Below are 25,615 nucleotides of genomic sequence, written 5' to 3'. Positions count from 1 at the left end.
AACATTCCTTTAACACCTACCAAGATCTGAGCTTCTGATAACTTACTCTCTTATAATTCCTATCATCACTATTTAGAATACATTGCCTTTTTTGCTTGTGATTTTTTGTACTGAGAGATACAAGTGCAATGAGATTCCAACATGACGAGAAAGCAATCAATTAATTAGTGGTTCTTTTTGTCTTCCAGAAAAGAGAGCATATTATGCTTCCTGTTCCCCTCAGGGGCATGGTGTTTATGCAGCTTAGAACCCCAACACATAGACAATAAAGCCAGAAAACCTTCTTGGAAAAGGAACTCTCCTAACTCACCAGCTAACACCATTCTAAGTGTCACACTGCTCCACAAGCAAAGAAAAATATAACTTACCACCATGCAAGCTGCTCTCAGTATGTGTTTGGTGTCTCCTCCTCCACCCCCAATAACAAGAGTACCACATCACTTCTTCCCTTTATTCTTCCTTCAAGAAAGAAGGAAGGACTTTCCTTCCTGAAAGTCCTGTCCAGTGCTTTTTGCAAGTTGAGAGACCTTTCCTGTCCATTATCTTAGCACTCCTCACTGACTCATGGTGAGCACAAAGATTTCATGTTCTTAGGAAGGTAAAAAAAAAGCCAAGTACATTTTAGTCAGATGGTAATATTGAATATGAAGCTGTATTTTTGTATGTTTATTCTTCTGGATTCTATAAATTTTGCTTAATAATATTATAACACATCTCACTGTAAAGCTTCCCCATAGGAACAAATCAACATGTGAGTCACTAGGAAATTGCACTGGCCTCAAGGTAAAACAAGTGTTGGATGCACTTAGATTGTCCAGTCTCACCCAGAAGATAAAAAAAGTTCTTCCCCTGTTTCCATTGGAGATGTCCCTAGAAATAGCTGATTGTGTTAAGCTGAACATGATGCCCATCATAAATAAGTACTAAGTGCAAATTCATCTGAGTTTAAATCTAATCCTTAATGAATATCAACAGCAACGCTGACACTGGAGCAGATTTTCATTCTATATCTCCATGAAGAAAAGACAGAGCCAGCTAAAAAGAATTCCAGTTCAGAAAATGTTATGTTATTTCACTATTAAATTAGAAGACATTATTAGTAAAGCAGAAGAAGCCAAACTAGACTATATATAGTATTTTGCAGGGTAAGTTAGGCCCTAAACTATATTGAGCTTTTCAGAGAACAAGCTGCAATACACTTAATTAAACTGAAAGAGGAACAAAGTAGATGACTGAAAAAGTCATAGGTACTGCTGACTTGCTAACTTTAACTCTTGACTCAGTTAAATTGTTTTTGACTATAAAATTTAATTTCATGACAGCTACTCTATACCCAATAGGATGTAGAGTCACTACAATCCTCAACAGCACTTGATAATTCAGAATTCTTCCTTTTTTCCAATTTAGCAGTGTAATACAACTCCCTTAAGTTGACTGTGATCCATGGATAGCTGGACAAACTAAGTTATGTAGCTAAAGGAAACCTATCCAAAAGGTGAAGACAATATTAGAGTGACTGTTCCCTCAGCAGGGAACAGCCAGCATCAGGATTGCTGCCACATTTTCTTTTTGAAACAAGTACTGGCATCAGGCAATGGAGAGAAGCTGAAAAAACTGCTGGGTAACAAGAGCCATTTGTTTGGAGAACTAAGAAATAATGAAAGCTTGGCACATTTATGTAATGTGAGTAATTCATAAAAGTTTAAAAGCAGTTTTAAAAAGTTAAAAAAGTTAAGTAAAGTTAACTTGTATAAATTTTCAAAGTACACACACACTTTTTGATGCACAGCCTAATGATTGTCATTGTGCCTTGAAAATTCATCTTTTATCCATATGATTAGAAAGTTGCACAAGAAAAATACTTTCAACTTGCAATATATTTAGTTCTTTTAGAATTCTCTTGTGCAAAGAGGCTCTGGAAGGATGAAGAAAGCCAGACCTACCGCTATGATATCCAGGGTGTTGTCACAGACCTTGCGGATCTCGGCGTTTTTATCGTGCATCAGGTCTATGAGGTACGCTGGAGCTTCTACAAAGCAACTGGTAAGGAGAAAAACACTTTTATCCCAACCCCCCACAACCCTGGGTTCTTCAAATTTCACTAACTTGCAGGAATTTTTCATCTCATGCAGCAAGAAAGATAAAGCATTGGTGTTTTATGATTCCAGAATTAGCAAGAGATGCAACTTCTTACCTTTCATTTTTTAAAGCTAGCAACCTAGGAGTCCACACAGGACACAAAGAACAACCACCCAAATGGTTTCTCAGATATTCCAGAGATGAAAGGCAAAAAGGACATGAAGAAGTGTTCTTTGTATTGTTAGCAATGTAATCACTAATTTGTTATCCCTCCCAGGGCTCATTCACCTCATTCTGAATGCTTCAAAAAAATTCAACATTTAGTTAAGGCCCACGAAATTTCAGACCATGCAACGTATTTGTATAAAGCTGCAATATAAAAAGTTAGCTTATGCTCTAAATATATACTTCTATGAATTGTGAATTTCATTATGATTTGCAAAACAAATTCAGACAGTAAATCAGATTGGATAGCAACTAATGAGTCATTTCTATGTAAATGTTTATTTCAGCTGAAGAAAAAAACCAAAGCAGCCTAAGCTGCTGGTCCAGTGATCCCCCCTCCTACTCCCCCTTCCTGCTTCAAAGCAAACTAAATTTTAATCTTTACTATTAATCTTACAGTCCCTTTACATGCTTAGGCTGCTTTGGTTTTTTTCTTCAGCTGAAATAAACATTTACATAGAAACCTCTGAGATCATGAGGTTACTGCAAGTGAAACAGAAGTCAAACACCAGCAATGGCAAATTAAGTGCTCCAACTCCAGATGTTTAATCTGTAAAAAGATACGTGTTTCCTTGATGATGACATCTCTGGTGGCTTGATGGAACACCATCTGATAAAACACATAGATGATCTGGCAGACAAACTCATCATCTTCCTGCTGAGCTGCAAGGAGAAGAAAAATCCACCACAATTTCAAATCTCACAAACAGAAGCTTTTGATGGTTAGAGTTGTGAAGGTGTGGGAAAACCAAAATCCATGGAACCACCCCTCAGAATCTATCACTAACAGAGTGACTGCTGCTCCTTCCTCATACACACACCAACCCTTGCCTCGCAAGGAAACAGCAATGTCAATTCCAGCTCCTGCTGTGCACAGGTCACACGTGGCCAATTTACCATTCAGCAGCTCGATGAGGGCAGGGATGATCCCAGATTTAGCCAGCAGAGCAGCACAGGAGTCATCCATGGACACTGTCCCAATCATGATCACCACTTCCAAAACAAGGTCATCCTCAGCAGAACCTGCTAAGGCACAAGGCAGAAGTAGGAAGCATTACCTCTCTCAGGAATTCTTAGTCTACTGGCAGTTGTGTATTTATCTGCAGACATGATTCTATTCTTCAGTGCTATGTTTTCCTAAACAGCCACAAATTATAAAAGTAAACGGACTCTACTCTGAGCACTCTGAATAATCTTAGTGAGACTCTGCTTTGGAAGCCCAACCCAACTCTGTACAGACCTGGTTTTAACTTATCCTTGAGATATGGAACCAGTTTGTATTCCTTCAGCACAAGTTCCCAGTCCAGCTCTGGTAAGGTCAAATTTGCAAGTGTTCCCAGGCATTCAATCACAAATTCTTCATCTTCCAAATTTGATATTTGAGCTGCTAAATCACCAACATATTCCTGAAGGAAATACAGCAACAAGCATTACAAATGAATAATCTGGCTTTCTGAAGAACTCACATCACAGCCAAACTAAAGCTAGTTCTCAAAAGAAAACTAAAGAGACTTTGCTCCTGAAATAAGGACTAATAAGGCAGTTCCAATTCCAGTTGATAAATAATCCAAGAAAACATTTCAGCACTCTTTCTCTACATCCTTTCACTTTCAAGGAATGTGGATGGTTTCAACATTCCAAAGGGAGTTACTACAATACAGAGTTTCAAAAAGCTCTTAGAAAAAAAGGAAAAGACAAGAGAGAAAACCATGCTGTGGCAGTAATGGAGTTCTTTACCTAAAGACTTTAATAAATAACTCAAAGATTTTCTGAGGACATGAACAGGGGAATAATGGCTTCTACTTATTTTATACTGCTTTAAGACAATTTGATATTCAATCCACAATTTAAGAGTATGTTTAAAATCTCCATGATTAGAATGTTGCGCTTTCCTCATTTCTTTTGAAAGGGCAGCTTTACAGGATCCATATTTAAATATTTAAAATACCCACAAATAAAACACACTTAGCACAGTGGAGGAAAAAAAAGCACCAGATTTTTCTCTCTAGGTCCAAAAGCAGAAATTTAGGATCACTTAATTGTTATGATGTTCACCCCAGCAGCTGGGGCATTTTTGTTTGTTTGCTTGGGTTTGTGTGTTTGTTTTGAAACTTACTGGATAAGGCTTAAGACCTGTTCTCCCCTTAGTGAGGGATCCAAACTTTGATTTACCAGCTGAGATAGCCTTATAAAACAAAACATAAATCACTCCAGGACAAACACGAAAACTTAAACTGGACACCCTACAAAACAAACCACATCAGCTCTCCAGAGCCAGACTTTTCCAGAAGGATAAAAGACAGAGATCACATCAGGTAAGACCTAATACTTACAATAAACTGGCTTTTAGTTGGCCCATCATGTTGTGAAATGTTTCTGATCATCTTCATTAACAATGGATCCTTAAACTTCAAAGCTCGCTTCATGAGCATTTTTAAACCATTTCCTGAAAAGAAAGAAATACTTAGGGAAAAAAAGAGGCAAGTACTGGCTGATCAAAAATCAACATGCACACAAATGCTTTAAACTGTAAAAGTTTAGAATGAAAAAGTGCACAGCAGTAGGTCCAGGCACAGAGACTTCTCTCCCCATTCCATGGAATAAATATGTTGTTAGGGTTTTCAAAGTTTATTTACCAAAGATCAATGCATGGGAACAGATCTGAAATACTTGACCACATAGAACAAATGCCAGTGTTACCATTATGTTTACTCTTGCCTACCTAAAAGGTGCTGCTAGCTTGAGTTTCACCTTTAATATAAAATTGGATCTTGCTGCTCCCCCTTCTACAGAGCCATGCACAGAATTTTAGAGTGGAATTTCAGGCCACAGAATCTCCTGATTGCAACTGTCCCCTTTGAAGGTCAGTAATTGACTGCAGCAGTTTTTGGGAAAATGTTGTGCACAAGTGAAAGTTGGAGCTACTGAGTAATATTGTTTCATTTAAAACTGCTAGTATGAAAATAATGAAACTTTAAAAGCAATCCGGTGTTACTGCAAGAAATTCAGAGCTATCTAGACCATGAATCAAAATACTAGAACCCAAAAGAAGCTCAATTATATTAAAAAAATAATGGAAAGATCCAACTGAAAGACATCTCTGCTACTCATTTGATACTGGCAGGTGAAACACCAATCAGCCAAAGATGGATTTCAGGCATCAGACAGAATAAAATCCTGATGTCTCCATACAGCCATAGTTTTTCACAGCAATGCCATCAGCCTGTTTTTCAGAACTGTGTGCATGTACAAGAGGTGTGGGCATCTCCCTCAAGTGTCATTCCTGCCACCAAGAGCAAATTGTGAGGAGGATGTGGCCATTTGCCTGCAATCATTACCCAAACAGATGCATTTTATTTTTTAAAAACACATATATACATTTATAAATAACTCAAATATACATAATTTACATATGTAAGTATAATAAAGGAAAATATACAAAGTGTTGTCATCTCCAAACTCCCCAGCAAAACCTCAGTCCAGTTACCTTCACAGATAAGCTGCACATTTCTTTTGTTGGCAGCAAGGTTAATACAGAAAGAAATAAGTTCCAGGTCAACTCTCTCATCAGGACATTCAAAAAGCATCTTCATTAACTGCCAAGAAACACAAGCACACTTGGGTCATTAATCTTTTAAAAATATTAGAAAAGCAGTGTTATTGTATCAACTACAGTGCCTTCTTTAAAAATTAGTATTCAGCATTTCTACAAGAACAGTGAAAGTTACAAAGGTCAGGGGCATGACATGTAGAGTTCCATTATTTAGGGATAGCAATCCTTAAAGTGCCAAAAATGGCAATCACTCATCACCTTAAATTAACTTGGCTTAGTTACATTTTATTGCTACCACTGAAATTTTTGTTTGATTGGTTTTTAGTATTTGTGAATGAATAAATTTGTTTTGAAAGCTTAGGTGAATTTAATATAGGAAAAAAACAACCCCTCAACTTAACTTCACAGAAAGTCAGATTAATACCTATTAGCTTAATAACATTATGACTCTAAACAGGTACTTAAATGAAAATAATTCTACTAGTATTTTGCAGTGAGTTACTCCATTGATAGGTAATTTTAGCTGTCTCTGCAGAACTGTTCTTTCTCTTTGCAGCTTCCAGCTAGAGCTGAAGCCTGCCACATCCCACAGACTCCTCAGCAGTAATCCCATTCTTCTGGTAACATTAATGTAAGTAGACAATCACCTATAATCCTGCTCAAACTGTTCAGCAAATGTCAATGAATTCCCAGGTGATTCCCAAGGCTCCTAAGCCATGGATTGCCATCATTTTACACACCTGGCCCTGTACTGTCCATTACATCACAGGCTGGCTATCCTGGCTCATTTGGCTCAACAGGAACAGGTATTGAAATGGCATTTGGAATAGATGAACATGACTGAAATAAACCCATTTCTTTCCCCTCTGGTTTCAATCCTGGCAGACAAGCCCTGCACAACTTCAGGGCTGGGGGACATCACCCTGTTTGCTTCTAAAACCCACTCAGTTCACAAGGCATGGTTAGATTGGAATGCAAACCAGTGTGATGACAAGACTGAGATTACTGGAAGAAGAAACAACTGAGCCTAAAGATAAGCAGGACATAAGGTACAAAAACTGCCGCTCAGAAAGGGATGGGAGGACAAGAAAGCAACAAATGATCATAAAATTTCATGATTAACTAATCATTAAATATTTGTGTGCTTGCCCCCTGGTGGAAAGACATGTTTGTAATGCATTAAAAGCTAGAGAAAGTAGGTGAAGAATCCATTCAAAGAGGAGAAAATAAAAAGAAACAATAGGATTGCAGGAATTCCCTACAAATTATTTTACTCCAGCCACTCTACATGTTTACCAATTATCAGATATCAGGCTCTCATTCCAAACAGAACTAAAAACCCCAAAAATAAAAACTACATTACAGCTATTTATTCCTGAGAATTTCATGTACTCTTTTAAAAGCTATCATTGATTTCTTCCTTCTTTTCTTAAAAAGGTAGAATCAGATTTCTCTAGGTTGTTTTAAGAACTTATAAAATCCCTGGTTTATTAAATCCTTAAGCCTGACAGTCACATAAGAGGGAATTAACAGAGAAGAAAATTGCCATTTAACAAGTAGAACACGAGCATTCAAAAATCACCCCCTGCAACTCTTCAGTTACAAAACCTTTAAAAAAAGATTTTTAAAACCCTTCAAATAATTTGAAGGGAAACATTCTCATTACTTACACAATACAAAAATCTGTGGAAATTAAATGTTTAACAAGATGGGATTACACTGTTAATTACTGAACTACTTCTCTATAAAAGAAAAAATATATCCAGTTTCAATTAAAGCCGTTCAAATTTTAAAATAATAGTTTCATACAAGTTCCATGTTTCCCATTATGTCTTCATTTAATTTGATTGCTTCTTGTGCCACTTCAAAAGGAAGAGTAATTGCTGCCAAATAGGAAATATTAAAATTAAATTTGTTCTGCTTTTACTATGTCCATTGTCATCTTTTACTGATTTAACAGGAAGGCAGTAAAAAGACTGCAGCATGTGCAATGAAGAGGCAGTAGTGTTCAATCAGACAAGTCCCATATTGAGTATCAGATACCACAGACCAGCACTGAAATCACTGTGTCTAGACTCTCTGGCACCTGCCTTCACTTATTTACCAGTGACCAGAGGCCAACCCCCACAGCTCTGTGTTCACATACACCTCTGTCCAACCCCCTCCCCAAGCCCAGCTCCAACATCTTTGAATGATTATGCCAGAACTGCATGCCTCAGGAATCTCTCATGAGCGGCTACTCCCAACTCTGCTGTTTGAAGTGATGCTCTGGTTTCTGAACTTCAGCAGATAATGGCGGACAGGAGCAAAGGGGGCTGTCAAGAGAGGACGTTTACCAGCATTAAGCTGAAAAGAAGCTTAGAGATCAAAGAGGGTCCAAACAGGACAAGCGTGGTGGAAAACATGTGGGCAGCTTTGGAGAACCTTGTACACCGCTCTGCAGTAAAATATTAAATATCACCATGACATCACTGCCTAACCATGCCCTTTGATTGGCCAGGTTATTACCAATAAAGGCTTTTATAAGCATCTGGATGGCATTTGCACCTATTTAAACAAAACACGCATTGCTGAGGTCTAAACAAGAATGAACTGTTAATACCCACTTTTAACTGTTACTAGAGTAGCACCCACTAACTCCTGCAATCCACAAGGATGTTTGCTAGGACAGCACGCGCGAGCCCTGGGCAAGCCCTTCAGGCAGCCAGAATCACACAGGGGCTGCTTTCTCCAAGCACTTTCTACTGCTGCTAAACATTAATTAGTATTTGTTATGAACACCATTCCTCAAAAAGAGACAAACCCACACGAGGGTGCATAGCATTCTGAAAAGAGATAACACTGAAATGTATAACACTGAAAAGAGATTGTGGGTTTCTCTGGTAGATTAGATAGCAGTGAGTCCATTTAAAACAGTCACTTTCTTTTCCTGATGCCTTATCCACTTCCTAATGCTTTCTGCTACCTATCTTCCTTGATAACCATGCTAATTTTGAACATTCATTAGTAAAATTTAAGCACTGGTTGCTCTGCTTCTTTTTGAATAGCGTGCAGATGTGACCTGTGAAGCATCAATTGCCACAACAGCCATCGTTATACTTTCCAACTTTGTTGTTTACTTCACTAAAGCCCAGTGAAGGCAGCAGAATTGTTTGCTGCTCCACCAGTCTTTGGACACAGCTCTGTAAGGACTGGATGTCCAGGAGTCACAACAAGATTCCCTGAAAGCACATCACAAGCAAGTCCTAAGACACCAGCGCAGGAGTTTGAGTTTGGTAACTGCCAGAACAAAGCAGGTCCCTTATATCACACGAATGCCTTAAAAACTAATTGCTTCTTGTGGCAGAAAAGACAGCAGGATGTTTACAATAACACTTAGTTATTAGTTATTCCCACCAGTTCTCCCCTCTGTATTATCCAAAACCATCTTGTACATGGAAAAACTTCACCGATTTTGCCATAAGGTAATGACCAGAAACATTCTGATAACTCTCCATGACAACCTTCCATTCTGGAAGCATTTGATGTTAAAAACCTATTTGGCAGGAAAAGACACCATGGTGCAATTCTGAAAAAGCTATCAACTATATCAAAAGCTACCAACTGTATCAAAAGCTACCAACTATATCAAAAGCTATCAACTCCAGCCTCACCAGGGCTGAGAAAAAGGTCAGTAAGAGAGGACTTGGTACTTGGGAAAAGCAAAAAAACCCAAACCAACAAGAAACAACAAAACACATGCACACAAAAAACCAAACATACCCACAAAATCCCAAACCCCATGATACTGTGTCTGCTTGAGTCAATGAGTTAAGAAAGAAAATGCAGCCTGAAAGATCAGTGAAGAGCCTTCCACAGTCATCAAGTCTCCCTTGCTGTACATGCCTGCAGTTGGAAAAGGAATTGTCATGTAGGAATGTAACCCTCCTTGGCTGGTTTCCAGTTCATATCCTGCAATACTGGAGACACTGAAATTTTGATACCCAGTGGGATCAGGCAAGAATGCCTTCTAAAACTGTAAAGGAAATACTTTCCACTACATTCCCTAGGGAGCTGTTCTGCACAAGCTTTAATCTCTCTCAAGCATTCCCAATCTTCTGTAGGAATCCTCCGGGTCACCTGTAATTTCAGCAGTTCATTGGTGCAGCTCAAGTGTCAGCAGCAGTGACAGAGATCGGTCACCTCTGCTTGTGCTGGGGACCGTGAAAACCCAAAGAACAGTCCCTGTCTGAGGAGGAAGAGGTGCCTCGGTGCCAAGCAGCACCGTGGCTGTTCCCTTTGTCACCTGCGGGTGTCAGTGCGAGCCCTGCCATGAGCGAGGGAGGCACTCAGAGCACGAGGGAAGATGGATTTGATCAGCTCAACACCTACCTGAGGGATACAGTCTGTGTATGCAAACATCGATTTAAAGCAATCGTCCATGCTGATGTGATACAGAATGCAAATCGCTACTTTTTTGTTATTTTCGTTTCCTAGAAGAAGAAAAAAAAAATATTATTCTGAGAATTTTTAGCTGTTGTTAAATAGTCAAATGAAAAGCAGAACAATCCTAGCTAACAGAGGGAAAATTTAAATCAGAAATGACACATTAATGACAGGGTCCTGGCCTGGCCTAGCCAAATGACCCACACATTAGTGCAAAGAGGGAACCAGGGCAATGGTAAATATTCCTTCCTCTTCCCAGCACCTCAAAACACTTCCTTAACCCCACTTTGCAAGGTGTATATTTTGTGAAAGGAATACTTAATAATGACTGGCCATCCAGAGAAAGGCTTAAACAGTTTCCAACTAGAAAATTAAGATTTAGCAGTGGATATTCCTATTTAAATTAATGAAGAATGCACCAGAGGCAGAGCAAAAAATAAGAACTACCACTAAGAGGTGTTGTAGAAGGAATCCACTGCCTTTCAAGCAAATCACATACTGGTTGTTTTACTCTCCTAAATAACAATATTATCCCATTGGTGCCTTTTGTGTTCCATACACATCAAAAAAACTGCATTGGTGCATTTTCATGGTGATATTTACCAAAGAGAAAGACTCCCAAGGAAATCTGGAGCACTTAATGTGAGTGGGGTGTGAAGTATTTAACTGAAAGGTTCTATAAAATAATCTTACACAAACATACAAATGTTTAAGAACAACAAAGAAAATTTGCTTCTGACTCACTGCTGAAACCCATTGAGCATTCCCAAGTTCTCCTCTAGCCCTGCACGAGCAGGATTTTGGCTACATATGGGATAAGCCCTGCATCTCCATGTGTACATTAGTTAAATCAGGATGCAATAAGGTCACCAACTCAAGATTCATTCACAGTTCTTACACAACTCATCAGCAATACCCTACCTCCCACTTCTATTTAAGCTAAGTCAGAAAATATCTGTGTAATAATTTGGCAAAGCACAAAGACCTCAAACAGCAACCAACACAGAGAAATTTTCCTTCTGCATACATCACTGGGAGCTGCAATTTCCTTTGAGCAGCAAGGATACGATGCCTTTATCCTGAGAATGAGCCTTTTTCAAAACTGAATTATCCAAACAAACCCATGAAAGCCCACATGCAGCTGCCATACAAGTGAGTGAAGTATTCTTAACCACGTTAAACCTAAAATCAGAGCTGAACTTTCAAATCTTTTTAGAGTCTTACCTGCTTGAAAAAACATAACTGGTATCACAGTTTTCCATACATTTAATGTGGGAGGAAGGATAATGCCCAAATGTGAAAGCTACTCTGATAATTACAACAATAAAAGCACAGAAGGTACCAGCAAACAAAATGAAGTGCATGATCTCTTTAGTGCTTCTCCTGTGACTGGTCACCTTACCTACCTATTCACCTGCAGAAGCATTGGGAAAACAATAATTTCACAAAAAAAACTTCCCACACATGCAGGTAAAGGTTTATTCTATACAAATTTAGAAGTTTACAGAAGAAATTATTCATCCAAATTTCAAGGGTCTAAAGAAAAAAAAAATCTGTTTATACTGCTCTTAACACTCCATGCCTGTATTTAGGACTTAAACACAAGACTCCATTTACAATTACACTTAGCTGGATAATGCAGGAAACTGTGTGTGAAGGCAAGCCAGTATAAAAGAGAAAAGTTCCCCAAAACACCAACAAGAAAAACTGGAATGAAGTTAGACCAGACCTTCAGCCCATAGGAACTGCCAGACCATTAACAAGAATGATGCTAAATGTTACTGTTTAACCTCTGTCCTCAGTGGGTTTTTTCTTCCTCATTTTGGTGAGTTTCATTTGTGCTAACATAAAGCATCAGTGAAGGTACAGTTTTACATTTGATAAGCTCAGCAGCTTCCTGGTAGTGGCTTATTTTCAATCATAAAAGGCTGATACAACAGTAAAGACCTTCAGTTTTCTTTCTTAGAGGAAACCCTGCATGATTTTCTAACCCCTTTTTTTTTCAAAGGTCTAGCTGGTCACAATAACCTTTCTGATGCCTGAACACCACCTCGGGTGTCAGTTTTAAATGACAGCACAACCTCAATTTCAAAACTACCAAAAGTAATCAAAAATACTCAGATACTCAACCTAAGGTGTGAAGAATATGTGCAATCCAAATAAGCTTATTTTATTTGAACAAACTCCTGAAGAGTTGCTTTCTAATGATCAGCACTCAAATCCAGAAGTGCATTCCATAAAGTAGATTTCATGACACACAAAAGCAAAGACAGTTATAGTTTCCAAGAGAAGAACTGAATTTCAATTCCTCTTTGCTGTGCAGTTACCTGACCAATTTTCCCTGAACTGCCCTGTCCTATTGTCAGTAGGGGGAACAGAGAAGGGTTTAAAGCATTTAAGTCACAAACAATCATTGCACAGCCTCAGCAAGGAAGTACTTTGCCATTCTGAGTGAAACAAATGAATTCTACTAACTTGTGGATAAAAGTAAACTACAGAACAAAAGCTGAAAGTAAACAGTCTGCCACTAACCCATTTTTAAGTATGTGTTTTAAGTTTAATTTTATTTTAATTTTCCAGAAAGGAAGAGATTTCAGGCAGATGTCTGCAAGTTTCACTGTTCTACTTTCCCTATGGATACACTTTAGAGGGAGAAGCAGAACCTTGTGATTTTGTAAGCTCCCACACAAAACAGAGACAATTCCTGATATAGAGAGTAAAACACTGCAGGAAAATCAAGAGGAGGTGGTTGTTCCTAAGCACATGATTTTACACAACTGTTCATCTCATGCTCACTCGGGAAGCACACAGCCTGCAGGAAAGCTGACTGGAGACCAGGCAGAAGGAGATGGTTGAAGATAGGAAGAGGACAGACACAGCAGCTGAAGCATTTTAAGCTCAAACATCACCTGCAGGCTGATGGTTACACAGAAGGGAAGAATGACAGACTATGAAATACCTACCAAGCCAATTCTCATCCTTTTACATTGGTACTTCACTTCCGAAAATATCAACTGGCAGCTGCTGACTATTACTTGAATAAGCCAGTACCAAGCTTCCTTTTTCTAATTATTTTCAACTCATCTGAATGCTAATTAATTAACCCTGACTCAAGCATTACATAAAGACTTGGCTGTAAAAATGTCAAACCCTGCCCAGCAGCTGGCAGGAAAGCAGCTTTCCAAAGCACCAAGTGATACCTTTTCTGCTATTTTTGACCACTGCCGAAGGCCACACTTGGAAAAAAAAAGACATTGCAAGGAAGACTTCCTTATGACTGGGTAGAGTAAGGATCAATTATTGCCCTAACTAGAAAAAGTGAGAGGAAAAAAACCCCAAAAAACAGATCTCTGCCAAATGTGTTCATAAAAATCACCAAAGTTTTGGTGGGGTGCCAGAAAATTGTGGCCTACAAATGCTGGTAAGTTTTGAGCATCAAGCTTTTTATGACTGAAGGTGGAATAGCCAAATGGCCTAAAGCAGTAAGGGCAGCCCTGGAAAATAATGGCCTAGTCATTATGGATTCTTCTGGTATTTATAATAAAACATGAATCATAATGAACTCATTGGATATTAAATGTGGGGGTCACAAGCACTTTGATAGGATTTCCACAAGAATCTACCATTAATTAACCAAACAATTATTTGAAAGTGTAACTGAATTAGCCTTAGTTCTTATACAGCCATTCCTGAGAAATTGGTCATTCCCAGCTGAGTGCAGTTAATGCCTTAACAAACCAGTCATTAACTGCAGTTACTGATTTTGTGGGAATTATTGTGTTATAAAATACACTCAACAGTTTATAGAAACAATACTTAAGATTTTTTTTTTTTTTGCAGCTGTAGTTCAGCTGGAGCAGATGGGATGGAAAAATATCAGGTCCCTGGGGCTGTTTTCACAACTAGTTTTCTGCAAATTAGAGAGGGAAATAAATACATGATGGGTTCTGAGTTCAAAATGGCTTCAGATTTTTAGCCTTTGAACATTAATAAGAAGCCATGTGCCAGTTCTGGGGACCAATGCCTGAATTCCATGTTTAGTTCTTACTATGGTTAAAGATCTAAATAGTATTAGTAGCAGAGGCTAAAGAAAAAAAAAAAAGATTTCTTGATCACAAGATCAAGTCCTACATTTTGGTTGACTTTGTGAGCTTAAAATAAAAAATCTTCCATTAGCTCCATGACAAAAAGAGAAACCCTAAAGCTGTAAAATTGAAATGCCAGTCTCAGTAGAAGCATTCAGCTTTCAAATGCTAAAGTAAAGAGGAGAATATAAATTATGGACTAAATTATTCAAATATAACACTATCAATAAATAAAGCAGCCATCATTTCTAATGGAATAATCAGTGTCTCCACATTAGATATGAAATATGCCCCATCCCACCCATGTGCAAAACATGAACTACACTAAATCAAAACCAGAACACAAATGAAGATAAATACCTGTTAAAACAGCAGAGTGAATCTTTATTTCACTTTCAAACTCTAACACCCTAACATGATCTGCTGCAGAATTAGGCAAGGAAGAAATCTAGATTATTAGGAATGCCACAGACTGAGTATCAGATCTATGTCTGTCTCACCCTAATGTCAGAAAACAGATTAATCAAAAGGTTATTCAAATGTATCATAATTAGCAGTGATTTTAGGAAAAAAAACTGATAGAAAGGTATCTCCACTTAGCTCTATCCCATATCATTCCTCACAACCAGCTCTGAAACAGTTGGACTGAGTTAGTCCATGTGTGCTCTAGACACATATTGGTTTGATTTACATATGTAAATATAAATCATATTGGCTATATCAGTTTATTTTATCAAGAGAAACTGAAAGAATTTTCAAATCTGCTCAGACTCAAGGAGACTAGACATTGTAAATAAAACATTATGATAGTAATTACATACTAATAACCCCTCCTGTGCCCTCTTTATGTTATTTAAAACTGGCTTCATACCATAAGTCTAATTTAAAAATCTCAATGTGGCTATGGTTGGGTTTGGGGTTTCATTTTTTGGGGTTTTTTTTTCCCTTCACTCAAAGAACTCAGTACAAGCCACATCTGAAACCTGGTTACAATGTTTTTCCCTAGGAAACAAAGAAAGAACTTTAGTTTCATAAAGGACTAAAAACTGACTAATTTGAGTTATTTAATATTGCAGCACAAGAAAAAAAAGAAGCTGCGTGTATGGAACCTCACACTCCATTTCTTTGCCTGAAACTCCACGTAAGACAGACTGAAAAACATTCAATAAGTACCTCAGTGTAGGGCTACACTCAGAAAGACTGGTAATTAACACACTGCTGTAATTAAGTGTGTCCTTTTCTGAAGCAAAACATACCCCATTTTTTGTCCTTAAGATGGGCTATAACCAATCATACTTGAACTCATGACTTCACACAGAAACTAGAAGCTGATTAGTTGCAATATCCCTCATAATACCTCACAAAGCAGAAAGAAATCAACTAAAAATTCAGATTAGAGAGAAAGCAAGAGGCAATAGGATTATCCCTGAAACAAGAAGGTAAAGCTGCTTCTCTCTCCTCCACAGGAGTATTATGTTTTGGGTTAGGCTATGACCAAGAAAGAAAGCAAGAGACAGAAAAAAAGAGTTAAGGACTGTTGTTATTACCAAAAACCAGAAATCAGAACAGGTTCTCAGTCTGATTCAAACACACACTTGCAAAGTAAGTGGAAAAAATTCTAAGCAAAGATCTTTTTCTAGAAGTCTCCACCATGCTATGTAGATTAAATAGAAATGTACAGGACATGCATAAATTTTGCCATATCTGCACTATGATTTCATCAAAGTACATCAACTGCTCTGATTAAAATTACTAGAAAATATTGAGACTTTTTGGATCTAAACACACTCTTCTAATCTAGTATGGCATTCAGAGGAAAAGGAAATAGGTGAAGGTTTTCTGTGCTCCTCTGAATGGATGCTGCAGCTAGATTCCAACATGCTCCTGCTTGGAGGAGGAATAAACCCAATGCAGGATGGGTTCTCTTGCCTTGAGAAAGGGATGATTCACCACTCTGAAATGGAAACTGGTTTTACCCGTCTTGAAGATGCTTAAGTACAAAGCTGAGGTTCAAATCTACTAAGCCCAAAAAGTGGAGTTAAATATTGGTTGAGCTTTTGAGTCTTCCAGATAGCAAGAATTCAATTCCATACTCTTCAAGCACCCATTTAAAAGGGTTTGAAGAGAATATTATCAACTGACAAAGCATTTCTCACCTCAGCAACTGCAGATATGGGGAATCTACAGTTGGTTTCTTGGACTGCAACAAGCATTTGAGAAACTTTTAAGTAAGGAACAAACTTGTGAGTTAAGATGTTTCCACATGTCTTGAAGGAAAGCAGAGTGTAACCTTCTCCCTTACATCTGAACCTGTAAAATCCTCAGGAGCTCTAGGACTTCTCCAGCAGCAAAATTGTTCCACATGGTGCTTTGAGGGTGCCCCTCTGCCTGCAGGTTTCACAACAACTCTGGGAAAGGTGCTCCTCACTTCCACCCTGGCCCTCTTCATGATGATGTTACCACAGATCAGGAAGATAAGCAGAAGTGCCCCACCCCTTCTTTATGGAGATTTATCCCAGAAACCAGAACTAGTTGAGTTCTGTCATGCTTCAGGCATCCAAGTTAAGCTCTGTAAAGCTTTCAGATGTCAAGAGCTCAGTAGATTTACTTTTTACTGTTAAATGTTAATTTGCTCTTGCAATAAGCTAAGAAATCATTAAAAGCATTGAATTAATCAGTCACATCTTGTAAGCTCCACAACAGAAATATTGGCTAAGGGGATCCTTTCCATTCATGAGTTCAATGAATTTCCAACAACTCAGCTCCCTCATCTTTAGATTGCTGCAGCCATGAGCATTTTTATTTTCAGTCAACAAACATGAAGTTAGTTTCTTATGTTCCACTAAAGTTAACCTCTTTACTAAAAAAGCCAGTAACACAGGTGAATTCACACATGCACTCGTGACCAGCACACCACAGCAAGGAGCTTTCACTCACCTGATAGTGATGAGTCTCTACACTCAGTTCTGTATTTCTCAAAATGAGAAGTCATTTCTTCTTTAGAGTTTGCTGTCTATATCCACATTCAAAGTATCTAAATTTAAGTGCTGAGTTCTAAGACACATTATGCACCCCCCACTCCTTATATCACTCAGACATGCTTAGGTCTATCTGCACTTCTAATAAGGATTTTGAAAATTAATGTTAAGAGATGTTTTTGGTTTGTGGGGTTTTTGTGTTGGAGTTCTTTTTGTTTGTTGTTGAAGGTTTTTCTTTTTTATTTTTTAAGCCCTGGCCATACTCACCACAAATGATAAAAAAACTACCATTAAAATAAATCCCTTAATAATTGCTGCTTTCCAACAGACTGGTCCCTGTAGTTGAACTGTTACTTAATGTGCTTCAGCCAGCCTTCACTATAAAGGAATGGAGACACCCCAGGCAATATTCACACAAGTAGTATTGGAACCAGCTGCTGCAGAGCCACCTTAGGAAAAAAAGGTTTCTCAATTTAATTGGGAAAACAGGAGGAAGCATAAATTTTACTGCCATTAATAACTTCAAGCAATCCCGATATGACTTTACCTCACCCTGATGGCTGGACATGTGCTTTTTGTTAGGCTCTTTGCCACATCTGACCCTCATTGTTTGCTCACTTGATCAGGTAAGAAAATGTATGTTTCTTTATAGGATAAACGAGGCCTATTAAAGTCAGAAAAAACACTGCAGTAGCCTATAAGAAGCTCCATTTTTCAACAGATGTGTGAAGCTCCATAATAAGTTCATTACAAAAAGGCCAAGTGAACTCATAAAGAGAGCACATCTACTTTAAGCCTTCTTAAAAGAAACTTTCATAAAAGGAATAGAGCATTAAAAACCCACAGCACTCCGTTAATTAGAGAGCAAAGTACTACTTGGCTTTTTAAACAGCTGTCACCTTATAATCCAGCTTGGCTGCATACCATATCAAGCCTTGATTGTTAAGAAGCCCAACATACAACTGGTTGGCAATTCTTTGATTGCTCATTAAACCCAACTTGTAAAGAATGGAAAAATATCAGCGGAATTTCAGCAGTTCCCAGAAAAGACTCTATCAATGAATCCAGTGAGGACAGGCTCTTCACTGAGGACTAAATGTGACTGTCAGTGCTACTCTCTGCTCTGGCTTCTCCAGCTTAAATGAACAAGACAGAGAAGCCTGACTTACTTGGGAGTTTCCACAGCCCATGAATTTTTATCTAAAATTAGGTGGCTACTGCTTTCTCTTTATGCTTATATTGAAGAAATTAAGAACATCATGCCAGGATGCTCACATTAACAAGGCAGAGAGGCTGGGCACAATCTGTGACTGGCAAAACCATACTGTTGCTACCTGGGGCTGCCCACACTGTATTTCAGAGTGCTGTGTAACAAACACTCATCTGCTTGGCTGAAACACAAATCCACAAAGCCAAAGTGCTTTCAGCCACTGTAATCTGTGCTGGAAAACATAACCCAGCATGTTCCTCACCACCTGAAATCTTTTTGAGATTGACTACCTTTGCACTGTGTGGCACTTTCACAGCTGTATGCACAACCTTCTGCACTCCATATTCCCTTTGGGCCTGATTTGCAACCAATCCTGTTTTGTGATCCACCCACTTTTCAGCTCACCAGTATCTGTGTACAATCTTCAATTTTTAAAAGCAGATAGTAATTGCAAGCAGCAGAAGAGATATTTAAGTCGGACTTCCAAGCATAATGGGGTTTCATTCTTTCAGCACAGCTTTCACTGGGGAGTGAATGAAAACAAAATGGCATTTCAAGACAATATGTACTGAGTACACCTAAGAACCATCCAGCAGCTCTGGAAGATGAACACACACATCATCAAAAAGATACTTGTTCCCTGCACAGAGTCAGACCTACTCCTTTTACTCTTTGAGCAGCAACACAGTTCCTTCCCACTGCAACAGCTTTTGCAGCATTCCCTGTAATTTGCATCCTTGGAGAGGGACATCTCACTGATGGGAGGAACCAGAAATGCCAGCACTGCCCACCACACAGGGATGCTGCCAGGAGCTGCTTCTCAACAGGGCTCCATCGTGAGCTTTTCAGGCTGCCTTAACCCCCACAGCAGCACTCAGCTGGCTCTGCTGTACAAACTGCCTGCTGTTCTCATGGCAAATGGGGACTATTTGTCTCACTTCACAAAGGCTAAGAAACAACTCAGAGTCAGCACAAAATAGCATCCTTATTAGAAGACTATGCATCAAAAGCTGTGCCTATATTTAAGAGAGCTGCACTAAAAATTTTGTATTCAATTTGGCCACTTCACTGAAAAACAAAGTGGATTTGGTCCAAACAAAAAGTAAGGGGGCTTTATTTTTCCTTGAATATTTTCTTCTGTTTCCTGCCAGGGCATTTACTTTAGAAGCCAATCACACATCCAGGGGAAGAATTATGAAAAAGGGTAACATTTCCCTTATGTCCAATAACGGAAGTACATTTCCAGGAATCAAGAAAACAGATTTGTATCCTGTTTTGAAGCTCAGCTCTATGTTTCCCCCTTCCCAAACTCTACCATAATTGGAGCAAGTCACTCCTGTGCTCCACTTCCCTTGAATTCTGCCATGCAAAGCACAATGAGAGCACTCTAAGTGTGAAGCAAACCTCCGTGGAGTAGTGTGTAGCAGGCTGCTTTGGTCTCTCTTTCCAAGGGGATGACTGGAGGACACTGAACCTGTGTTTTCCACGTTTCAGGCAAACATCTAGTTTAAACCACTTGGTGAATTCACATGAATTCTCACCTTAGGCAACTAAAGTCACACTTCACATATATTGGCACAGAAAGGAAAGATCACTCTAAACATAATTTCTAAGTATTAAAACAAAGCCACACTACAAAAAACATTCTCTGCAGAGCCCTGGTGATTCAACATTTAAAAGGTCTTCTTAAAGGATGGAAGTCACACAAAGGAACAAAATCTCTTTTCATAGCTCCTAACCACCCTATGTATGGAAAAAGCTGAGTACAGCAGACTCTATCTTACAGGCCTCCACAGCTCTGCTCCAGCTTCAGATCTCAAGTCTGAGGCCAAACTCCCCTCAGCTGCACACAGCTCTGTGAGAGTCACAGCCTAACGAAGATCAGCTGTGGTTGATTAATTTGGGTGCCTGCAGGGAGCAAGAGGAGCTTTGTCATATACAATACTTGAGACTTGTGAAGAGAAGTGAGTGGTGCTGACTGGCACAGCTACATGGGGAAGCAGGCACTGGCACTATTAAAAAGAAAAAGCTAATTAAAATGGAAACCAAGATTTAAGCAGAGCTTCTCATGCCCATGCTTTCAACAGCAGCCTCAACACTCTGGAGTGTGATGGAAATAAAGATGTTCCTTCTCCATTACATCCATGGCATACTTATTCCTCTCCTGAGAGCTCAGTTGGAGCCAGTTCATCCTCACTGCTTCAGCCTCTACCTCCATTTAGAGCCTTCCTGCTCCCAAGCAATTAAGTGACCCTTGGGAAAGTAGTGCATCTTCCAGAACTGCAGACTGCATTCACCTCCATGCTCAGCTCTAAACCGCTGCCTAACAAATCCTTTAACTCTTTGCAATCTCAACTCTCCCCTTAAACACCTATTACACTTAATTTGTACCCATCTCAAACCCAGTGCTAAAGACTCAGAGGCCCAGCATGCATAAATGCTAAATTTCAGGAGGCTGAGTCAGCATACTTGATCTCTTGGCATTAAGAGTTGTACAAGGACTTGTCAACAGCTGTTGTGCTGTGTTAGCACTTGGAGATGACCTGCAAATGCAAACTGAAGGGTACTGACTTGAATAATGTGTGTTTAATACCCAAATAACCTGTATAAATGGGGCATCTGGCACATGGCTGTTTTATTATTCAGATTGCAGACTTCTCTCAGACAGGATATGGCAAGTGATGCATTTGAGAATTGAATCACCACACAAAGAAAAGTCTCACAAGCCCTAGTGATGGCTTAAGAAAGCAAGTAATAGAATTTTTAGCACATCAAAAGGAAGTATCAACCAATTCTAAAAGGAGAAGCAAGAACAAACAGTATACGTATCTATGAAAAATTAAAATAAAATAAAAAAAGGGAAAGAATGGTTGAATACATCCTAGATGAGAAAAGAAACACACTGAATATTCTGGAAGTACCAGCAGGACTTGCAGTAATTACCCTAACAGTCACTTGAGGAACAGACTCCAATTTTAGCAACCAGTTCTTCTGAGCTAAACAGCCTTCACACAGGCCTGGTTACAACTCTAAGAGAATGGCATTTGAAAAGCAATTCCCCTCTCCATGTTACAGACAGACACTAGAAAGCAGATATTTAACTGGTGAGTTCAGTCTGACTCTAATTAATATTAAATGGAGAACTTCTGGGAGCAGGGACTTCAGTGATTTGAGTCATGCCATTGCCTGGGGTGACAAATCCCCAGAAGCCCCCCTCAGACCACAGCATTATCTGCTGTATGAACAAAAGGGACAAGTTCCTGCTCCAAAAAGCTTACAACCCAAGCTGAACCAAACTAACTAAGCAGATCCTCTCTCAAACAAGAGGAAAGATTTCCCCATCAGCTTCCATTTCTCAGTTCATTTTACTACCAAATAACATTGTATTGAGGATAAAAAGATAAAGAAGAGGGCTTTCAAATGCCAGCTAGCTCAGACCAGGGCAAACATGGCTGAGGGACAGAAAGGTTAAAAGGATGAGAGGCATTTCAGGCTGTACCAGGGAGCTGTTATATAATAATCACCAACAGGATTAAGGCTTCCAAAGCACTCAAAGTTTTCATGGTGGTCACTAAACAGCAATAAGGCTGTGTGGAGGTTGAAGTAGAATTGAGGAGACAAACAACCCTAGGAGACTTCACAGCTAGAGGAGAAAGCTGAGATTGACCACTGTATTGCCCTTCCTCCAGTCAGTATCCCAAAGCACATCCCAAAGCCAACAGATTTCAGAAGACTTTAGCAATGTCTTGCATCAGGGATTCACACAGACAAGATCCTTAGAGTCAAAAGCTGCTACACCTTTAGTGTATCAACCAGAGCAGCCTGCAGGTGGTATCAGCCAAAGAACACACAAAAAGCAATAGAAGTCCCTCCTCAGAACTCCAGCATACAACAGTGATCAAATAGAACAATCCTCTGCTTTTTCCAAACTTCTTATTGTTTCCATGGCTCTCCCCTCAAGACAACAAAAAGTTTCACTTGTAACTGATGTACTTACATGATCTTAACACAAGATTGCCAAGCTGAAGGTCTAGAAATCAGTACTGCCTAGATTGAAAACTAACAAAATTGGGAGGTTTCTGATCTGTCTGGACAAGTTACAAGAGCAAGCAGGTATACCAAGCTTCACTAAAAAGAAATAAATATTTATATATTAAGTTTGTACCTACATCAGCTAGGCCCTGTGAAGGTTGCTGGCTATTTTTCCTAGGTGCTCCCCCAGAATTACAAACATCACTCATGTGTCAGCTCACATGGTTTTCAGGTAGCTACCTGAAAGTAGTAAAAGTACCTGAAGTAATTTTTAAAGACTGGAAGATTCATTCTACAGTTCAAGAGATCCTAGAAGTAAATCTACTGGAAAACTGTGTGCGAGAAGATGATGTGAATGCCAAGAAGCTGGGAGTGGTGAGGAAGTGGCAAAAAAAAAAGGTGACACAGCAAGTCTCAGGTACATCATACCATGATGCAAAGAGCTTCACTGAAATGTCTGTGTTAGACCAAAAGAAGACATACCCAGGAGTGCAGTGAGTTTGGGAAGCAAACCAACATGGACCATTTTACTTCTCAGGCCTGTGTCAAAGGAGAGGTTCAGCAAGAGTCGAAGAGTGATATTCAGCAGGTCTTCATGTTCACATGGTACCATTTTCACAAGTTTTTCAACAATATCCATTTCAACCTGTATTGCAAGAGAAAAAAAAACCAAAACCATAATCCATCCAAACTTTAGCTTCAATATTCAATTTGTAGCCATAACAGTGACTGTTAATGCAGTTTCATCTGAAGTAGTTTCACTTATGCCTTTGTGGTTGAAGTCTTCTAGATAAGCTTACTGGGAAACATTGATTAAAAAAAGCTTTGAACCAACAAATTCATATGTCTTGGAAACACTCCTCACAGTTGGAATACTGCAGGAATGTGGTAAAGACATCACCTGCAAAACTAGACTGGGGTGAGCAAACTCATTTAAACTTTAACACATGCAATCCTGCAGCAACTGCCAGTGGAGTCAAAGATAGACCCAACCAAAAAAGACAGAAAATTGGCATCCAAAAAGAATTTGAGACCTTTCATTATGAATTTCAAATGAACCCCTAGCCAGAAGTGTGCATGTGCTCTCAGAAGAGGCATGCTATCCTACATGTCAAGTTAATAAAAGCATGAAAGTCATCTTGAAACATGTATCACTTTCAAATTAAAAAGTGGAATCCAGAAACTGAGAAGCGGTATCGGTTCCTGAGATCATGTTCACTTCACCAGCCAGAAAACACATCTGAACTGGCAAGACTTCAGAAAGTTTTTATCATGTTTTAAGCAACATTTCTGAGCTTTTATTTGACACAATCTTTTAAATGCATTCATTTTTTTTTTTTGTTTCCCAGATCCTTCTTTGGCCAGAAGGAGGCACATAAAATTACTTGGCATTCTTCAGACTTCTCCACGTACATTACTAGTCTGGTTATAAATAGAATGAATACTAAGAAAAGAAACTACAGCTCTCCCCACACAGCACAGTGCAATAATCAAACAACTGCCTGGACAGCTTTGATCAGAAACAATCAGATAGCAAGAACTCCTACCTCACTGCTTTGAATTTCATATGGCCCTGGAACAGCCAAGGAAAGAATGTGCTATAAATACACATGGATTATTCAGTTGTACTCAGAATCAGGTGCTTCACAACTAATCTTGGTTCATTTTGCCTTTGACAGTTTTGTATTACTGCCCAATTCAGATATCAGAACACCTTCTCCTTCACTGGTAGCTTTCCTTAATAACACCATGGAGAAAAAAGCATCATCTTTATTATCAGTAAGGAATGCTCAGACAGCTGACCTGAAGCACACCAACATTTTCAAAACTGTTAGAAGACTCTGAAATAAAACTGATTCAACAATTTTGTTTATCTTTCCAGTAAATCAGAAGGAATGGGGAAAGTGTGACAGCAAATCAGTGTGTTGGAGAGCTAATTCTTATTTTCCTAACCAAGTCCCATACATAAAAAAGGGAGATGCTTCTTGTCTGCAGTCTTCAGTGCACATGCATGCAAAGGTCCAGTTAATTCACTACTGCTTTTACACAGACCTTTTCATCTCACAATCTCTGTACATCATTGATCTCAGATTACCTCTTGGATAAAGAAAATGTATCATTTTCATCTAATAAATTGTAATAGAGGCACAAAGGTGAAGTCAAGCATGTATTAAAATATCAGTAAAGGAGGTTCTTGGGTAGAGTTTGAAGTCACAAAACAAATTATGCTACGATTTGAGAAGTGTAAGACTTCACAAAAAAAAAAAAAAAAAGAAAAGCTAATGAAGAATAACTGCCTCCAACTCTTAGGAGCTACTGGCAGCAGGAAGGAACCAAACTGACACTGAAATAAGTAAACTAGTCCAGCAAACTCCAGAAGAATAAATATATCTCTTCCCAAGTCAATACATGGCAGAAACAATAATATGTGGTCCCAAGGGTATATATAGTCTGGGGGCAGAGTAATGGGCATCACCACAAGTGGGGGTATAACAAGACTCTCAGGTGCTGAATTCCAAATCTGGAATTTTGTGGATCATATTTTGCATTAGATTCTCTGTTTGGGATTTCCTCAAAACTTTGCAGAAGGTTATGACTGGATGTTGTGCTTTTCTTGCACTCATTTTACTTGTAACAAAATAAGATAATCAGTGCTAGAGATACTCAGTGTGAAAACAGAGATGTTTCCCTCTTCCATCTAACCACAAAGTTTTCAGAACTCCAACCTTTCTAGCATTCAGTAGAGTGCTACAAGCCTCACCATATCATTTTTGTTCTCCATGAAAATGCTGAGTTTCTTCAGGAAGGTTACAACGAGGATAAGCAGCTCAAAATTATCCCGGTCCAGTGCTTTCACCAACATGTGCACAATGTTCTTGTTCCTCATCTTCAGCTCAATGCGAGTATCCTCAGCGAGGTTTAGGAGCAGGTAAATTGCAACTGACAAAGGTCAACACAAATCACATCAACAGATCATACCCAACACAGCTAAGCAAGTCTCTATTTACACTTGAAGTGCTGAAGACAA

The 25,615-nt window shown here is 38.9% G+C and overlaps 1 protein-coding gene across 4 annotated transcripts in view; it reads right to left on the bottom strand.

The window, feature by feature from the left end:
• Positions 1–25,615, bottom strand: part of KIFAP3 (kinesin associated protein 3) — a 67,112-nt gene that overhangs the window by 30,431 nt on the left and 11,066 nt on the right. For 3 of the 4 annotated variants that reach the window (XR_009487559.1, XM_059854699.1, XM_059854701.1), the window contains exons 9-17: positions 25,349–25,527; positions 23,071–23,233; positions 10,229–10,329; positions 5,792–5,900; positions 4,638–4,750; positions 3,545–3,710; positions 3,202–3,330; positions 2,869–2,967; positions 1,944–2,029 (exon numbers count right to left, since the gene is read on the bottom strand). Coding sequence is in view for 3 of the 4 variants with exons in the window: in XM_059854699.1 (XP_059710682.1) it covers positions 1,944–2,029; positions 2,869–2,967; positions 3,202–3,330; positions 3,545–3,710; positions 4,638–4,750; positions 5,792–5,900; positions 10,229–10,329; positions 23,071–23,233; positions 25,349–25,527 (1,145 nt within the window). In the remaining variant the exon portion in view is untranslated. The remainder of the gene's footprint in view (positions 1–1,943; positions 2,030–2,868; positions 2,968–3,201; positions 3,331–3,544; positions 3,711–4,637; positions 4,751–5,791; positions 5,901–10,228; positions 10,330–23,070; positions 23,234–25,348; positions 25,528–25,615) is intronic. The other variant, XM_059854700.1, reaches the window with a different exon arrangement.

This window comes from Haemorhous mexicanus, chromosome 9 (genome assembly GCF_027477595.1).
Source record: "Haemorhous mexicanus isolate bHaeMex1 chromosome 9, bHaeMex1.pri, whole genome shotgun sequence".
Lineage (NCBI taxonomy): Eukaryota > Metazoa > Chordata > Aves > Passeriformes > Fringillidae > Haemorhous > Haemorhous mexicanus.
The sequence above is the reverse complement of the archived record's forward strand: the minus strand, read 5'-3'. Positions and strand labels throughout refer to the sequence as shown.